The sequence below is a fragment of the Acanthaster planci genome, linkage group LG12 (genome assembly GCF_054643075.1).
Source record: "Acanthaster planci isolate LZ-2023a linkage group LG12, COTS_SCS, whole genome shotgun sequence".
Taxonomy (NCBI): Eukaryota; Metazoa; Echinodermata; class Asteroidea; order Valvatida; family Acanthasteridae; genus Acanthaster; species Acanthaster planci.
In genome coordinates, this window is record NC_141788.1 from 6,391,872 (window position 1) to 6,411,759 (window position 19,888).

At 38.8% G+C, this 19,888-nt stretch overlaps 1 protein-coding gene across 5 annotated transcripts in view; it reads right to left on the bottom strand.

Moving 5' to 3' along the window:
• Nucleotides 1-3,786: 3,786 nt before the first annotated feature.
• Nucleotides 3,787-19,888, bottom strand: part of LOC110977733 (interleukin-6 receptor subunit beta-like) — a 38,829-nt gene continuing 22,727 nt past the window's right edge. Inside the window, exons 1-17 of one of the 5 annotated variants that reach the window (XM_022232113.2) lie at nt 15,382-19,578; nt 14,187-14,308; nt 13,622-13,897; nt 13,104-13,218; nt 12,500-12,657; nt 11,827-12,005; nt 11,162-11,312; nt 10,666-10,757; nt 10,028-10,148; nt 9,672-9,773; nt 9,335-9,470; nt 9,061-9,215; nt 8,604-8,777; nt 8,352-8,510; nt 7,978-8,093; nt 7,619-7,723; nt 3,787-5,069 (exon numbers count right to left, since the gene is read on the bottom strand). In XM_022232113.2, coding sequence (XP_022087805.2) covers nt 4,980-5,069; nt 7,619-7,723; nt 7,978-8,093; nt 8,352-8,510; nt 8,604-8,777; nt 9,061-9,215; nt 9,335-9,470; nt 9,672-9,773; nt 10,028-10,148; nt 10,666-10,757; nt 11,162-11,312; nt 11,827-12,005; nt 12,500-12,657; nt 13,104-13,218; nt 13,622-13,897; nt 14,187-14,268 — 2,211 coding nt within the window. In that variant the 5' untranslated portion in view covers nt 14,269-14,308; nt 15,382-19,578 and the 3' untranslated portion in view covers nt 3,787-4,979. Of the gene's footprint in view, nt 5,070-5,486; nt 7,724-7,977; nt 8,094-8,351; nt 8,511-8,603; nt 8,778-9,060; nt 9,216-9,334; nt 9,471-9,671; nt 9,774-10,027; nt 10,149-10,665; nt 10,758-11,161; nt 11,313-11,826; nt 12,006-12,499; nt 12,658-13,103; nt 13,219-13,621; nt 13,898-14,186; nt 14,309-15,381; nt 19,579-19,636; nt 19,846-19,888 lie in introns of those variants that run through there. The other 4 variants (XM_022232109.2, XM_087143787.1, XM_022232108.2 and 1 more) reach the window with 4 other exon arrangements.

Here is a 19,888-nt window from a genome sequence, read left to right on the forward strand (position 1 = left end):
GTAAACTTTTTATCATTAGCGGGTCGGCGATTGTATGCCATTCGGCTAAATGTTGTCATAATGTTTGTTCGATTTATGTTTATTGAGAGCTACGTGCATTACCGGGACGGTACTGTCGGTTCATGATTTGCAGCGTTCCCCGACGACACTGTAATTTTGTTGTTCCTCTGCCACCCTCTATCGAGTCAAAAAAGACAATAAGATTCTTACCGGGTCAGATTATCCCTGTTCCAAAAACATTGAGCGTGCTGACCTGACGAAGCTCGTCAACAGGAAAGACGGGAGGGGGTCGCCCAATTAAGGTCTCCAATGTAATTACAGGAACACTGGAAATTGAAAAGGCCAGTACCAGATTAACGTTACTTTTGTGAACTCCTTGAAACCCAAGTGATTTTCTGAAGGTTCCGTGCATTCGAACAAAACACAGTGACTCCAGAAGAAGGAAAAGCCTACATTCCACAAGTAATTTAGGTGTGAATTATTCACACCTGAAGCATTCTTTCTTAAGGCAGATCATTAAGAGATGTTACGTTTCATTGTCAACGGATGCTGCTTGGACGTCAATCATGCAGACCACCCCCAAAACTTCCGAGTGTTTTCCGTGATAAAACCCATGGGAGGGATAACGCCTCAAGGAAAAGAATGCAAACTATTCCCAATATTCTGAGAAAGCTGTGACCGACTTCACTTACTCATGCTGTCAGCAACGTCTGCTTTAAGTCCGTGGGGATAGAGTACACGGCCCCAATGGCAAGCTGAAAGCGGTAATGGCCCAAGGACCCCAACGCCTTGTTCGACTGAATTGCCTGTAACGCTTTTGGACAAAAAGTCATTTTTATGATTCTGAAATGCAACATTGTTTTTAATTCAGTATTAGGGACGTACCCATTCTGAAATCGTGTATTCCACTCGATCATGGTTACCTTAATCCAGGGACCAATAAGCCTTTTGCGAATTAACTTTGACCCAAATCTTGAACACAGAGCGCTTTAAATTCACGTGAACATAACTTGAATTCTCCTTACTAAAACCACTGTTGCTATACCTCGTGATTCGGGCAAGCTTTTGCTTAGTTACATAAGAGACGCCTTGCAACAATACACTGTTCTCAATGGATAAGAGTGGCACAAAGGAACCAGTCCATTCCAGAGATGGTGGTCGCTATACGAAAGCTTGCCCCGAATCACGAGGTATAGCAACAGTGTCTTTAGTCCGGGGAATTTAAATCGTAATGTTTTATGCAGTCAGATAACTCAGTGCACCAGATTTTATTCAAATTTAACTCGCAAATGGCTTCAAATGGATTCACCTGTCCCTTGTTGCTGCTGCTGCATTATGCTGCCCTTTCTGGTTTGCATAATGAACATCGCTACGGTGCACCTCTGACCAATAGCGTAATTGAGCCAGCCTGGGAGTCCTCAGAATTGTAACTCCCGTCAGCCCTCGGTTAACATGTTAAAGCATGGACAATCAGGACCCAAGCAGTGTTCCAAACCAAAAAGTTCCTAATTACTAGGACCTTAGACTGCTTAGCTGCATCGCGTGGAAACCAATGATTTTGTTGAGACACTGACGGTTTCCATTGACCCAGTCCACTCACTTTTTCCATACAAAAGACATCTTCTCCTCAATATGGCGTACCGTTTCGTGTAGACCCTGGGATATTTAGGAATCGTCCAACGTGTTTTGACTTTTGCTTTTTTATTTTCCGGCACGTATGACAGACCAAGCTCACGGTCGTGATTTGTGTTAACGCGTTGCCATACATTGGTCATGGTTCATGATGCCAGGAATGTACAACTTGAGATGTCTCCAAATCCCAGGGATCGAAAACTGATATGGAGGATTACGCGTATCGACCGCATACAACGTATAAAAGATAAGCCAACTGCCGTTTGTGAAATAAACAATATAGACCTAGGCCTACCTGGTTGGCAAAGAAGTTGGGTGTTTTGAACTAAACCGTTATAGATACGGTCATGATGATACCTTATCTAGTATTTTCATTCAACAAGGCCAACCTCATACCACGAGATCATGAAAGGGGGCGTGGTCTTCCAAGGGATCACAAGGGGGCTTGATGCTCGAATACCTACCAAGCCTCTAATGTGTTTACAACCTTCGAAGTCCAAGCCATTTAAGCATTCAGCTTCTCTTCAGCTAAATATCCCCCCTGAAACTAAAACAAGATTTAATTGGCTACAATTAAACTACAAGAAAAAGAGAAACATTACACATATCCAGCACTTCTTTAAACCGTTGGTTATACACGACGTGATGCATGAGCTTGAACCCTTAAAGTTTTTACAAGCTCATAGTTTTATAAAATTAGTTTTGTTTTCTTTTTCTGGGATAAAAATCTACTCATGTTCAGGCTTAGATAGAACAACAAATCCTACGCAATTACCTCTATATAGCAGAAACCTGTAGCCATTTTCTTCACAGAGAGCCTTAAGTTTTGATTTTGAGTACCGGTAACCAAGTCATTCATCCTTCAATTTAAACAGCAAAACCGCATCCAGGGTGCCATTTCGTTTGTATTTGATTCCAGAGAGAACCGATGTTCTCTGGTTCCATGTTAACAAAAAAATAAAAATAATGCGTTTTGTTTAACTTCTCCGAAACCTATGAACCTGTCAAGCAGCGGTTTGCGACAAAAAGTTTGCGGTATTGCGGAACTGTGGGTTTTTGAAACAGTTCTACCCGTGTGAATCGATTACAGTTGGTTAGATTTCAAGGCTGCAGCCTGGCGGTTAGGCTTCTGGTTTCCAACTTCCACTGACAAGGCCTGTGTCACACGGCATCGTTCGAAATTTCCCAAGGCGTATTCGGCAATTAACGTACATGATTCATGGACCAGAAAATATGGTGAGGGAAAAGCCGTCATATAGAGAGAACAAACCCACCAACGAGCTAATTGGCCTTCGGAAGTACGAGGGAGTTTCGGAGTTCCTTCTGCACTTCTGGGCAATTTGCATCTTAATAAATCGTACTTTTTAGTTGAGCCTTGCCTATTGTTTTCCACCTAATGTAGACTGTTCATAGATTTCTAACAAAGCTACTTTCATTAAAATAAACATAAACCAAACACGCCACCAGCATCTGCAATAATCGCTTGGATAATTTGAACTATCAATATAACAGACCAGCGGGTAATACCCTGTTTTTAGTCTTAACCTATATACGCGGACAATGATGTTGCATAAAGTCTTCATATGATAAAATCTGAAGACTACAACATGACCTCTGCATGGACAGCGGGAATGTCGTGACTTGACGACACCAAACAAATCTGCTAGGATAATTCAATACACCGATACTCTTCGAACTGAACACCCCCCCTCCCGCATCAACACCAGAAGTTTTGCTTATACGCTTCATAAAATGACAGCCAGCACTTTTTTACAAGATATTAGACAAGTATGAGATGATGATCGACAAAGCATAAAGGGGTAATTTGACAATTCAAACTTTACTTTAATGATAATTCTGACTTGGAATACGCCTGCGTGGTAGCATTCCTTCTGATCAAAGTGAGCCGCCATGCCATATTTAGTGCGGCTAATTCGTGTTTCTCTGAACGCGATTTATTTATCATTCCTCCTCCAACAAAAGAATTTGAACGGTATCAAGTTTACGTGGAACTGGGATTTGAGGGATTGCCTTGTCGATCTTCATCCTCGAACAATTAAATGATCTGCAATTCCTTGAAAGTTAAACATAGCTGAACAGATGGGGAATTTTCGTGATCTTTTGAGGTGTTTGACAGGTTGGGCTCAGGACTGTGATTTTGTTTCCTTGAAACACAACATTTTCATGGAGAGGTGTTTTCAACATGTATTCAAGCGTTATTCCATGATCAAAAATATACGCACAGTCATCCAACAAACATGACATCCCTCAGGTACCCACTACACTCCTAGGTTAGCCAAGGTCACGATGTGGCCGGATCCAGGAATTTTTCCAGGGGGGAGTTCGGGCCGGAGATTTTTATAATATCTTTATTTTGTGGGGACAAGCAGAAACGATTATGAAACGTTATACATGACATAAATTGTTTACAATGGTATTGGTGCACTTACTTTAATTATTTGCTTTTATTTTCCACGTTGCTTACCCTTTGTGTCTTAGAGCGGGGTGGGGGGTTCGACTTTTAACCCCGTGGATCTACGCGTGCTAGATTAAAAGCCCGGGAATTACACAAACCTTAACCTCAAGGCTTCACACCTACTTCCACTCTCCAAAGGTAGCCACTACTGGCAGATACTGAAACATCGATCCAGTTAGGGATATTATGTTATTGCATTGAAAACGCTCATAATTGTTACGATGTTGCTATTGTTGAAACGAAGGCTCAGTCTTTGGCATGGTTTTTCCAGGAAAACAACCCACTGACAATAAATCTTTCACAAACGCCAACAAAAGGACACAACTTTTTGGTGGCCATGAAAGCTCGTGAAAACCAAAACCATAGCAAACAGTAAATTGTTGTGTGCGCCAATGCTAACTCGCTTTCCCTTGGGAATTTGGCTGTGCGCAAAAGCCTTGTGTATCCAGCGGATATGGTCAAGTACACTGGCTGGCCGTAGCACAAGAAAATAAACCAGAAAAATCTATAATTTTAATTACAGGGATACAACTGAGGTCGTTACTGAAGTAATTTGCGTATTGATGACCGTTTTATGAAGTAAGTAAGGATTTCTCTCAAGGTCTGACGTATGCTGCATAAAATCCAGCCGATCGAACGCACAATTTCTTCCGCGGTACCGGGATTTCGCGGCGATGTTCAAGACATGTCAAGACGAGTCGATAGCGTACTCATGATATGTCTTCTTGGACAGCTGCCTGCATGCTTCAAACTTCAATGTCTCTCCCGCTTACCCTTTGATCTTCCCCCCATTCCTCCTATCCTCCAGCCGGAATACCCCGCCCCCTCACGAGTAGGGATGCCCTTGGAGCATTCTACCACACACCAGGGGTCAAACATTCGTTCCATTCCTTCCCCCTCCAAAACAAATGCAGCGTCTTTCCACTGACCATGACGACTCCTCCCACCACTCGGAGATGCACTCAACCAATAAACACAAACAAAATTCAATCTGTCAGATTATAACATAATTATTCGACATCTCAAAGTAAATATATAAATTCAAAACTGCCTAAGTAGGCAAAGTCTGACAGCGATTAAATGTACCCTCCCGTCATTCCACATCTGTTTTTAATACTCGCCAGAGGGCCCAAGTTTCGTAATCGCTCTGCTCAGATGCCCGTATGACAAGTGCGGGTATCGATTCTCTGCGAACTGGCCTCAATTAAATTCGACATCTTGCTTAATCGATCAGTCCCAAGGACTTCATATCTTCTTCGTTTAGAATTACGGGCCACCCTTCGTCAAATTAAGAAAGCGGTCAATAAAAACCAATACGAGAGGATTGGGCGTAACAGATGATCGGCATAGACAAAAAGGAACACGACTGTGAAAAGACTTATTTGCAGAATCATTTATTTATTATTCAAAACTCGTCCGAGAAATGATGCTCAGCATATTGTGTTTGTTTCACGACAAAGGAGCTTTGATCAGTTTCCTCATGTATGCAATCGAAATTTAGTTTCAGAAAGTTTCGCATAAATGACCAGTTGATTACAAGACCCAACAATTTCGAATTCAATTTTGTCCTTTGAAAAATCCTGCTGAGATCCAAACGTCAGACCCTTTATATTTCTAAAATAATTTCTGTTCAATCAGTTTAAATTTGTTGGCAAGGTTACATGAATATATGCTGTATATGCTGTGTTGAATTTACAAGGCCGCTCAGCGAGTAGTTTGAACTGAAAGATATTTACAAATAAAAGCAAAATATACCTGGCTTAATTGTAATATCATATTAAATGCAAATGGTATACGTAATTCAAAGGAACTTCTGTTTTCAGCTTCACGCTGCCCTGGCAACACCAATGAAGTCTAACATGTTCCTACAGCTGTGCATTAAACAATGCTTAAGACATATCACCTTTACTCATTAATTTTCCTCCTGAGAGAAAAGGTTGATATTTGGAACATATATATAATGCCATAATTTTAAACCACTAGAAAAAGTCTGCCTCTCACCACATCATCCCAACTCCACTTCTCCAATATCCAGGTTATCATAATGGCAAGATAAACTTCTGAAATCTGTTTTTACTTGAAGACATCATAACTATAGATTCGACCTTTTTCTTGAGGTATTTAATTATCAGATGTCGACTCGAGGCTCAGTCACATAATGACGTTTGAACACGATAGAAAGCGGTAACAGTTGTAGCGCAATACTGTTACTCTCGCAAAGGCCGTTGAACAGCAACATAATGTTGCACATCATTCCTTTAAAGTGCGCCCTCTTTGTTTTCAAGCTTTTTGTACATTTCATACAGAAACTGGAAGACGTGAAACAAAAATCATAAATGTTAAACTACAGAAATCGGCACTAGCATAAAATCTTACCCACTTCTGTGGCTTAGTTCAAATGCTTCTGGAAGGTGGCAAAATAAACAATTGGGTAGGATTACCACAGGAGATTGCAAGGATTATTCCTTATATATTAAAATGCCCAAAGACTGAAAATACCCGAATAAATCTTCTCACCTCATCCAATAATAGACAAAGTGAATGCGATATAAGCATAATAGTACCATACAAAATAATGCCTGCAGTTTGGAAATAAATCCATTGCATAAGATACCGCAGTCTCTATAGCACATTTATGTCAGAGTTATTCTATTGTTGAAAAGTTATCACAAATACTGATATATCTTTCAAAATACTTTACAAGCACACCTTTTAAAAAAGAGAAATTTCCTGTCTCACAAACAATATATACACAGATTTAAAGACAATGGTTTCTGTTTTGGATATTGTAGGTTCCATCATACTAACAAAATTTCTTCGTCAGAAATTGAATGATTTTGAACCAGTGTCAGTGACACTACCACTACAATTACAACCACCGGCAAGATTTTGGCAATTGAGGTGAAAAGGTCACTATTTGCTTAAACTTCCGTTAACATTTAAATTTACTTTAAAATTTTAATCAGGATATAAACACACGTTCACCTTGTAGGCCTAGTATGAAAATGCTATTAAAATTCCACATCCGTGATTTGCAAGTATGAACACTGCATACAAACTTGAAATGAAATGGGTCTTTTTTTAACCCAACTGACAAACATTATCCCAAGATAACAAAATGTACTACAAACAACTGACAGATTTTAGGGTAAAAAATGTATGGAAATGGTACAAAAAATGGAGAAAGAATTCATATTTAAAAAATCACATGAAGCTCACACAATGCCTGCAATTGATAGAAACCAAATTAGTGAAAAAGGTTTAGAAATTACCGAGTTACTTCAAGGCTGGCCCTTCGCTTCTGTCTACTTGGAACACATCATCATCATCTGTAGTACCTGCCTCTTCAACCCCCACAGAGCTGAAGTCTGGAGGATCATTTTCTGGAGATGATGGGATGCCACTGTCACCACTTTCAGAGCGGTCAAATTTGGTCAGCTTTGGGCCTAGATCAACTGATTTAAAAATCAGCTTGGCACCAGCGGATGGCTGTAATATTTCTTTGCTTACCTCACAATTGTCCTGCAGCGAAGTTACAGCAATGACCGCAGTGTGTGGTGAAGAGACAACTTTATCACTCTGAACTTGCTGGAATTTTTCAGTGGTTTCATAGGACTGTGTATGGTTATTGGAGACAAATGGAAAGAATAATTGTTATCTTAAGCTTCAAGCTGCCTTATCTTTGTAGATTTTATTTCATGAAATCTCTCTCAACTCTAGCATGAAGAGATGAAAAACATGCCAACTTTAGAAATGTAAAAGCACCAATCCATCTGAAAATGATATTGCTGAGGTGTGGTCAACAACAGACATAGTTTCTTTATTCTAAATACCTAAGAAAACAGTTTCTACAAAAACATCTAACTTGCCTCTCTCTTTGACTGGTCTTCGTGTGGGCGAAACTGCCAAACAAAAATGCCGAAGAGACATAGACAAAACAGGATGGCAAACGGAATGACAACAGCCATCAGAACAATGCCTTGAGCTGGAAAAATATGATAGGACAACACTGAATTACTTTAACAATATTCCAATCGAAAATCATTCAATATCAAGACTAAAGTGGGGTAAGAGTTTTGGTGGTTAATACTTTAAAAGCCACTTAAAAAGAGAAGGAAAAGAACACATCAAGGTCATATTTGGCCATATCTGAATACAAATTGGAACCACTGTTCACTGTACCAGAGAACCATACCAAACATCAGTCTACAATTTGTATTGTTATGGGATAAAGTCAATATACTTTCATCAGCTGTCTTTCCTTCCACAGGCTTGGAGTCTAGTCCAGTGCCTTCTTTAGTATATGCTGCTATCCAGATCTGGTAGGAAGTTGATGGCTGCAGGTGAGTCAGTGTGTTACTGAGTATGTCTGGACGGGTCTCATTAATTTGTCTCAGTTCACCTTCAAAAAGGGGTAAAAGAAGGCCATAAATAAATTTTCAAAACAAAGTACTTTGTCTTAATTAAGACTCCATTAACTGACTCTGCATCATACCTGTACATTCCCTCCTTATTTTATCATATAGGCTGGTCTTGCAGAGAGAGATTACATAGCCAAGAAGTATTCCGTTGATACTTTCAGTAGGTGGTTGTTCCCACATCACTGTCAGTCTATCAGGTTGATTAGGCACTGCTTCAACTTCTACATTGGTAGGAGGGGCATCTGGAACTGTCAAGTCCAAAAGATAGCTGTGCTGTCAAAATATGACTTTTTAATACCTAAACTGTCACAAGCAGTGCAGTTTTGCTTGAAATATCTGATTTTGAGAGCTATGCAGTCAACTCTCGATATGCCTCCTACTCAATTTTTGTTTCCTCGTCAACATTCTGACAACCAATCCCAATCAAATACTTTGAACTGACTCCTGCAGACTGCATGGTTGCTTCTAGCCTACATTTGCATTGATTTTGCAGGGTACCAGTTATTCCATCAGCTTTATTTTTTGACATACCTCCTTCCAATGTTCTTGCTCCATCCCTTACAAATTGGACTTCACTCTCTCCGTGTGAGTACACAGTCTTAACACCAACCTCATACATAGCAAAAGTCGACAGACCCTCTATCACGTAAGATAGCTGACTGGAATTGAAGGTGTTGTAAGACTGTCTACAAAAGAATACAAATCATCCACAAAAGAAGTAAAAAGATTTGAAATTATCAGGTATCTCATAAAAGTTTAAAACAACTCATTAGCACCACATATAAAGCAAATTGTTCATACATACCGATCACCATCAATCCTTTCCCATTGTACGATGTACTGTATTATGTAGCCATTGGGTTCATTTGGTCCTGACCATTCAACACGTATGGACGTTGTTGTCAAGGCAACAACTCTGACCTCATCAGGAGCATTTGGTGCTAAAAGAGGAAAGTTTTATTATTAGTTACGAAAATGAAATAGAACATATCACTTCATCAAAAACTGCTTACTAGATACACATATATTTTCAGACAGATTATTACCACAGAATCGAATAAATAGTTTCATAGTACATGTGAGTTGTAACATCATTTATTGGGAGAAAATTCAATAAACCTTTCTCATCTTTCCCATCTTACCTCCTTGAGTTAAATCTTCAACATGAATGGATGACCAAGGGCCATTTCCAGCATGATTATAGGCAGAAACTTTGACAAGATAACCTTTAAACTTCTGAAGGCCTGTGATGTTAGAGCATAATAATAATGTTCAGTTATAGTGCAATTCAAAACAATAAAAACAGTTCTCAAGAAACCTAAGCATTTTTCACTGAAATGGGAAGCTTTTGCACAACCAAAATCCCAAAAGCTACAGTGTAAGCACAGGAAAACTTTCTTGGTTTAAACTGACTTGAGACTGCATTCAATCCTCTTCCCTCCCACCATGATAACAAAAGAATAATGATGGATTCATTCATGACAAAAATTACACTAACCCTTTATCATGAAATGGTTTTGATGGGTGACATTTTCTTGCACAACTTCTCTGGAATTTTCCAACCAGACGACTATCTTGTAGCCTATTAGCTGTCCATGTCGACCTTCTTCATTTAAACCCTATAGAAGAATTTATAAAAGAATAAATGCGCTCTGAGTTGAAGTATACTCCCACTGGCAAAAGAAAGACAAACTTGTACAAAGTTCTTCAACTGGGTTCTTGCACACATTCGGCATGCACACGAAGACCACACAGTCCAGTATAAAATTGTTGCCCATTCTCAGCGTGCCCTGCGTCAAACACACATAAACTTGCATGCCTAAGTGGTGAGTTTGTACCAAAGGACTGTCAATTTCACTGAAAAACACGCAATCTTTTGTTCCTGCTCAGAGCGGATATGAGAGGCATTTGTGTTGTAGGTGTGATTTCATTCAGTGTCATAAGCTTGTCAGAGGAATGAATGCATCAGCACTAACAGTTTGCACATGTAAAGTGAAATATTTCAACAAACCATTAAAACAGTTTTCCATGAAGAAGAAAATGAAAATGATTTATAAACGATAACATTTCACTAGAAAAGATCAGTCATTCAAATCTTAACTACATAGATAAGAAAATTAATGGGATTTCACTTACTATCCAATACACGCTTACATCTCTCTTGTAGGCTGGATCCATGTTATTAGTGCTGACTGTAATCTCCAGATCTTGTACAATTTCTATGGGTGCTGGATTCATTCAATAAAAATGAAGCTGGATTATACAGAAACAAAAATTAAGGATCTCCCCTTCCTTTGAGTTGATGTTTTTCTTTTCTTTGCACACGTAGGTAATGAATATCAATTTGTACCAACCCATCATGGGCTCAGACAACAATTGTCTAGTCAGTAAACTTAACAGAAAAAAACGGTCAATGGTTCAGGATGGGACCAGATAAAGGTCACTGTTTGTCACTGAGGACTAAATATGCATTGATGTCTGCCTTTTTAGTGCTAAGGAGATTTTACAAGTCATTGAAAATACTGTGATTTTATAGCTCTTTATGTTCCTGTTCACTGGGTCAACAGTTGTTCATTTTCTCTGTCTGTTAATTAGTTTGATTTCATTAACTCTGAATTTTAGATCTACTTACGAATCTCACGAGTGGTTCCAGTTACTTCTGACCACTCACTCCAATTCTCTTCCCTTGCTCCCAGATATTTAGCTGAGACTTCAACAGAGTAGCAGGTATATGGGTCTAGATCTCTTAGAGTTAAGATCCTTGATGTCAAAATGTCAGTTGTCTGTAAACGAATTATGGGGAAAGATGATGAATAAATCTTGCCTGAAGTTACTCCACATTTACTTTTCTGTGTTTTCAGCGGAAAACTTAGGGGATGCAGCATGCCAGTACAAGTGACAATCAACTCTAATATCTTAGCCACCAAAGCCAAAATTTCTTTCTACAGAGTTGTACCATGTGTCTTGCTAAAGGGGTGTGAGGATTGTTACATAAATCCCCCTTCCATTAATCAGCTTCTGTCAGCGAAATCATGATGTTGTCAGCAAACTTAGGAAGGGCAAGGGGTAAAGTGTCAGAATGGAAAATCGGACTACCATTACATTCATTGTGTGTGTCCATCAGTAATTCCATTTCACAAAACCTTAGGTGCTTTGTTTGTTAAAATACAGTATCGTTGGATGCTTTTGTTTGGTAAATATCAAACAACCAAACAGCAGTTCCCCAGAACACCAGTGTGCATTGATGGAGTGTGGTACCATTCTTCTGCCTCAACACCTGCCTCTCCCCATTATTACCTCTAACCAACAACAGCAGGTTTGGTTGAGCATCATGCAGTCATCCTTCTTGAACCTCAATTTGTAGACCAAAGATTCTTCCATTCGTGGCCACTCATCAGGTACTGACCATGTCACCCGCAATGATGTCTCAGTTTCAACCTTGGTGACTTGCACATTCCTTGGTTGGTTCACTACAACTATAAGATTTATCAAAAGAGATAACAGAACATCAACCAAGAAAAATAAAATCTGTGTTGAATCAACTTCATATATAGGCTAAGTCATACATCAAGTCAGATTTTCTAGCAATACCATGCCCCTATAAGTAGAGGCTTGCAAGAATGGTAAACTGCCTTGCCCAAGGACATATGACCAGAAGTTGGATTCAATCCCAACTTAAAACCTTTAAAATGAAATTCTGTCATTCCTCAACAAATTCATGCCTCTATACTTCTGCACAGCGACTATAAATTTTCAAATATATGCACTCTGAGGTAAAAACACTTACAGACACTTGCAGCTATGTTCTTGTGTGTTCCTCCAGTAAAAAACACCTTAATTCTCAGTGAAAAATCGAGTTGAAACTTAAATGTATCGTGCCATTCTGCATGCTAACCAGAGGACACACAAAAAGCATTCTGCAATAACGTCCAGTCCAAAAGCTACAAAAATCTGAGACTTATTTCTGTACCATCTCTGTGCATATGAAAGCGTTTCTCAGTAGTCGCTGTTCCAAGAGCATTCTCTGAGATGACCTTAACATGCTGGTTAAGTTCAACAACCCGTTCCAACGGCAGGCTGCAACTATTACCCTCTGGAGATGGACACCTGTGCCAGGCACCATCATGCCTATAGTGAAACCAATAATTGTTAGGAAACTCCTGCAGCTGAATTCAAAACAAAACATGATATTTGGATCAAACTTAAACAAACATTCAGTAGTAAAGTTAGTAATAAGGGGTAACAATAATAAGAGCCAACCATTCAGATAAAGCACTCTGTTTGGCTGTGACATCATTATGATTAATTCTTGCAAAATGAATATACCAAAGGCATTCATCAATGAGAAGCAAACCTGTCCACGTTTCTAGTTATGACTGCCAAAACACATTCTGGATTTCACATTAGTGTTTTATCTCAACAAATTCATAACAACATGAACAATAACAAAAGAATACCATGTGTCAGGGTTCATTTAGAATGCTGAAATGTGACTTAATTTAGGACTGAATAACTCATGAATGACTTGCGACTATTACTTGTAACTGTCACTTTTGACTGACAAGAACTCTAACCTGAACATAAATTCATGCCGAGTTTTAATCTGAGTGAATGTGCCTTCTTGCCAGCGACATCGGTAAGTGTCAGGGGACGGTATGGTGCATTCCAGAATAGGAGGCAAGGGCTTCTCTATAGTAAAAAACAAAGCAGGCAGAGTCACATCATAAATTGTGAAAGGAAGATTTTTTGCGTGACAAGTTCTATCAGTCTATTGAAGAAAACTACAGCTAAGTGTTCTCATCAATGCCAATATTTTTTTTTCAAGTCCTCTTGGCTATGTAATTTATTTTATCATTTTTGAGAATAGATTTGATAAACAATCTTCTTCTGATAAATTGCTGATTTATCACAATACGGCTGGGACAGAAGAAAAGTTGCTGAATTCTACTGCAGACATTCAACAAATCAAACCATATACCTGGTTAATCCACCAACCAGACTGACAGCATTGTATAGTAACTCACAGTGAGCAAAACTTATGATTTGACATTCCCTAATGCCAAATTTATTATGAACTGGTCATGTGACTTACTTCCAACTGACACTTCAGAAGCAAGTCCCTTGTAGAACCTGACATCTGGAAAGAAACAGTAGTATATATGCCAGTCACTAAACGTGACATTGGTCAGTGTCAGTTGAGACACCGTGTCACTGAGTGACACGTACGTGTCTGGAGAAAGCTGGACTGAGTCACGATGCCAGATTACATCCTGGGCTGTACGACCACCATTTGATGAGGCGTTGAGAGTGCAATGAAGAACTAAGTCTGAACCAACTTCAATGATGGGATCCAATGGTAACAGTGTACCTGTTAATGAATTAACAATTTGTACATATAAAACTATGGTACTCAGACACCCATAAAGATTTGAAACAAAACAACTGACTTACACATATCTGTCGGTGCCACAGTCTAAAACTTTATGGCACAGCCAGGCATTCAGGGAGAAAATATTCAGGTACACCAGACCCTAAATCAAGTAGGTACAGTGCAGCCTAAATAAACAAGCAGGTACACCTGACCCTGTTAAGTCCCATTGATTCTGAGGAAAGTGTCTGTCTTGTGTAATAGAACATAAAGATCCATAGATACTTACCCACAAGGGCAGATGCTTTGCCAGTCAAGAAGGCAATGATAACAAACAAGCCGATGAAACCATTACAAGCCATGCTAAACATAAACTGTCACTGTCCAGAGAAATACTGCTGTCTGGTGTTCCTGCAAAATAGTTTTTCAGTAGTCAGTTGAGATATACAATTTCACAAAGAAACATTTAACACTCAAACTTCATTGCTACGAGCTGACGACTTATTTGGAAAGAAAACCTCAGAAACCACCCCCCATCAGCTTGATCTATAACTACATTTATTTATAATTCCCTCACACAAAGTCGGGAATACAGTTTCACCTTTGAAAAGACCAAGTTTCAGTTTGCTGCTAACACGTTTACGTCATTGAACACTGAAGTAAACTGCACCTCTTCACTATGAATCTTAAAAGAAGCATAGAGGATAGACACAGAAGGAGTTGCAACTCTGGCACTTCAAAGTGTTCAATGATGGTCACCGCCAAGTCAACCGAATAATAGAAAACATTCCAAAAATGCTTGCTCACTGTCTGCATCTTAGCCAGATAAGCGGGGCCAGTAAAATCCTAGCAATACCTGTAGTTTTTGCTTGCAATTAAATACAAATTATTGCTGTGACCAGGAAATAGAGAGAGAAACATCCCTGATATCAGACCTACTTTTGCCATCGTACATGAACTTTTTAAATGTTGATACTTTGCTCCATTATCCATGCAAAGTTTGTAATTTTTTTCTCCTCCTTCCAATACATCAGTGTTCAAAGACTTGGTAAGAGTTTGGCTAAGACCGGCCAACAAAATGTTGACTTTTACTGGAAATCTAAGTTCATAAGTAACAAAATGCGCTATTTCATTACAGGGAGTGATCGTGAAGTCTCATAAAATACTCCTTTGTGCAAATGCCATAATAAAAATGATTCAAACAAAACATAAAATTTTGCAAACAACCAGGCTATTTACTAATTAGTCCCAAAATAACTCCAGATGAAAGTGCTTATTAAGAGCAATCACTGCACACATGGATTTAGGGCACACAGCTTAGTGCAAGTAACTGCACAAGCATTAAATTTGATGTTGTCATGAGATCATATCAAGCACCAACAAAGCATGAATATTCATTCTCCTACACTGTAAAAAACGTTGGTCAAAAAACAGTGTTGGGCATTTGTTATTTGCCCAACCTTTGTTTTGTCAGCCTCACTTACCAATACTTCAACTAGAATCCAGTGATGACCACAAACTGATGATCACTACACCAACTTCCTTTTAAAATAGCGATTATGACTTTTACTCTGAGATTATATGTCAAAACTTCCCTGCTATTGTGATGTGCAGAGTGCAACAATCTGCCTTTCACTTTTGACAAAAGAAGGAAGTAGGTCTGGATTTTTAAGGTCACAAAATTGTAGTGAAGCCACACCAAGACAAAAGTTTCTTTCACTGTTTGATTTGCAAATGGGCCTGAGACAATTGAAAAGAATAATCAAAGTGAAAGAAAAATGCAAATGATGTTTCGTTCTTACACAACCATCTTCATGAACACAGAGTCAGTTTTACATTGTTCTAACAGCTCTGTAAAGACAATGAACAAAACATAGTGCAGTTTTCAACAAACATGCACACACACTGAATAGGAAAAAACCAATGGTTAGTGTGCTTGTTAGTAAAGTATCATTGTTTACAATTTCCATGAAATGGGCAGAGGCAAAAGACAATACAATGGAAGTATACAAAGCCCAGTAATTCAGTCAATACTCAAACATTGAATTTTACCTGAAAAGAAGCTTCAATAAGTCGTACAAAAGCTTCAATAAAACCTTTTTTTAAGGCACACTTATAAATTCCACACCTCAAAACAGAGAGATGTGATGATTTAGAATGATTTTCCGGCCAACAAATTTACAACTCATTTAAAGAGACCATCCACACATCCAGCCACTGCACGTGCCAACTAAAAGGAGACAGTGCAATCACTCAGTCAGAATAAAGTAATCAAATCGAGTCATAAATGTATATGCACGTTTGCAAAAGTATCATTTTTACAGCCTCATCCTGTTCCTGTTCTGTTCCTGATTTCCTCAGAAAAAGTGGCTGTAGTACGCACAATGCAGGAAGCCACTTCCTGTTAATTGTTTTGCTACCCTGAACCATTGTTGTTTGAAACACTGGAAAGGTACATCAAAGCTAAAAGACAACTGAAGGGTTGTTTAACTCGCCCCCTATTTTTATTACAACCCCAGGAAAGCACCCCCAAGTATCTGGAATTCAAAGATAACAAATGCAAAGAATCCATCAAAATTGCCATGGCAATCTCACAATATCTGGTACCATCACTAATTACCTAACCTTTCCATATCAGGACTTTTACTGGCTAAAGTTATAATAAACAGCATCAAAGTCACTAAAGCAAGTAAAGGAGAGTAATTTCTGATATTTCTTACAGACCCTCAAAAAGACATGAACTGATTGCTTTTGGCTTTTTCCAAGATTTGCAAGATTTTTTATTGAATGCGAAGACACAATTTATTTCGTAGAAATATTTCAGGGTTTTTCTTGATTAAGTAAAATGGTGATCCAAAATGGAAAAAAAAAATCCGTAAACTCACATTAGCTTTCCAGCTGTGCACTGAAGTCAAGCTGCTTCTCTAGGACCACTCTTTATCATATTTTAGCAATGCACACCATACAGTTTTTTATTGTACATTGTTAAAATGCATGCATGTTAAACTTTTGACATAAAATGGCATAAAATGGTTGTGATTGGTCAAAACATTGTAACCATGAGCAAGGCTTTAATGGATTGGTGTATTACATAGTGTAATTCAAGAATCTGGAAACTTATAACAAGGATTTTTTTTGGTGGTGGCTACAGAGAATGGCAAATGGGGTGGGACTGCTCAGATGATTCCTAGGTCCATTCCCAACAGAAGTCATTGAGTTGTATAATTTGGTAAATTCAGGTAAAAACCAAGGATGGAGCTAAAGGGCCAATGGGGGCCATGGTCCACCTTAAAAAGTCCTTTGCAAGCCATGAAAGGTAAATTTTTTGGTTTGTTTAATTATCCTTCAGAAAGCATGCAAAACGTTCCCAAATGTAGCCCCATCCCTTAGTAAGGCAATTGTAAAAAATTTCCAATTTTTGTTGGCTATCCCAAAACAAGTCCCCCCCAAAAATGGTCCAGGATCTGTCCTTGGTAAAAACCAGTAGAAGTGATAAAAGACCAATAGAAGAGATAGAAGTGACCAGTATGAGTGGTAAATACAGTTTTCTGTTCCAGTTTCAGGAAAATAATGCCAAACAGCCTTTTGATTATAGAAGTGATGCATTTATAAACTGCACAAAAAGTTTTATTTACTTCCTCATCTGTGAAATGTTTCACTTTCTGCCACAAACAACTTCACAAGTGAAAATGAATAAACAACGCAAATTGAAAAACTGAAATATTTTAACAGTAAAACTTGGAACATAATAAACAGTGAAAAAAAAGAAACGGTTTTGAAAACTTGTTACTTTGTTTCACATCAGCATCTGCGTAAAATGCCTACACCTTCACGTAGCTGTTTACAAAAGTTATACTGAACTGTACGTTGTTTATCCGGCCAGTTAAAACTGCAGTTGCCTTTAATAAACATTACTTTATGAAAATAATAACACAGGCCACAATCATTTGATACACATTTGATATTTCTCAAAGAAATTTATCTTCAGAAAAGGCCCCCTTGATTCGGCTAAAATCAAACAAGAAAGTGAATAAGTTTATCCCACCAACACCTGCTATACACACAGTCTGAGATTGAAATACTGGTGCTATAAATCTTAAAATGCACAATTATTTTTGCTCATTTCCCTTGTCAAGATAAAGATAAATCCTTGCCCTCTTTATCTTACCCAGAAAAAGTAAAGTAAGTTGGTTTTGAACAACATCCCCAAGCACAACACATCTGCATGTAGGTACTGTACTTCCCCAAGCACTTGTAATATTTTGTCACCAGGAGGTCAGCCCCCCTTCCACATCAACATTCTTATCTCTCCAACCCAGGCACATCCCTCCCATGAACTTCAAGAAAACACTGCAGGGTTTTGTTTATAAAGTTTAAGGGTCACTGTGTACCAAGTTTATTTTGATCTGAAGGGAGTACTGTGGTGGCTTGCTGTGTGATCCTTTGTGGTTGTGTTGTTAAAGTTTCAGTCTCGGGACTCAAGTGTCAACATTATTGATTGGGGTCAAAGCACACAGGTCATCCCTGGCACAGGCACCAGCAGCCCACTGCACTGAAGGCTTACATTCAAGTTTATTGACATCATTGTGACTGCTGCTAGTCAGTGATATGAGGAACTAGACGATTTGAAAGTATACCAGGAAAGGGGCAAACATTTGATTTTTGACTTGAGTGAATTTAACACAAATTAAATATCCAAACAATGCTAAGCTTGTCCTTGATTTTTTTTTCAAATATGAAGTTTTAAACCAGAAAACCAAAACACCCACAAAAAAAATTATGAAAATATGCATGAACCTGCTTTTAACATTCCTGAGAGAAAAATTGTCATCAATGATGCAAGCTTAGTTTTGTCACACACCTCCCTCATCACACTAGTCAAGGTCAATATTGTCAATGCTGGCAGAGTAGCACTTTATATACTTTCAGTATCTGGAAGATTCAAGTCTAGCATAATATCAGTTCATGCGATAGGCCTATCTTATACTCGGACCCATATGTAATAAATAATTATTTGATATTGATGGGGATAATCTTCAAGACAAAGCACTTTCAAATTCCTCCTCCAACCAAGGCTCAAGACTGCTATTAACCCCGCCCGATTTTGGTAGCAGAGTTACACATCATCAACGTGGCCTACCCTTTCTGCAAAAGTTCGTCTTGTCCATGCCGAAATACTGGTCTGTGAAAAACCCTGTTCAAATTTGAACATCACTTAAAATGATTTGTTATCAAATCGTAAAAAAACCAACTTCTAAAAGAGGGTTCTTGGTTGATCCACATTATACTGCGAACGTGTATGTAAATGTCGTACATTTCGCCTCCAGTGCCTTGCTAGAGCAATATTTTACCTCACATTTCCCAAGAGGACAAATTCTACAAGCTGTCATTATCCTGTCAATAAATCTTGAGTTGTACAGACCCATAACGAAATTCCAATGTAATTCAATTTTGGCCTCGCTTTTCGATTTCTTTTTCGAAGTGCACAATAAACACTTTTAAAATTCGCTCAAAATAAGAGACTAGCTTCTAACAAACTTGTAGTTGGGTATATGCGAGTGGAGTTATAATGATTATCAGAATCAATCAACTATGAAGTTTCAAGAAACTGTTCAATGTTACTGCATTTGAGATCTATTTATCAAGCATTTCAAGTGTGCCACGTTCGCGTCCGCTCCACCACAAAGCAAGGAAACTTAACGTTACGGCAGTTGTGGTACAGCAGGTCCTAGTGTCTACCTCGAAATCGCTCCAACCACGAAGGTCCAGCCGGACTTCTTCGCTCTTCTTCTTACATCGTCGTGGCTCCATTCATTTGTCCACTGTGCCCACCACACGCAGGTATCGGCTTCTCCATATCATCTTGAAATGCAGCTAAACTGCTTTGTTTTTTTCCTCTATGGTTTGACATGACATAAATCGTTTACACGTGGCCGGCCGGCAGGCGTCACGACCCACCAATCATTCAAGATAAGGCTGAACCACGTGCCA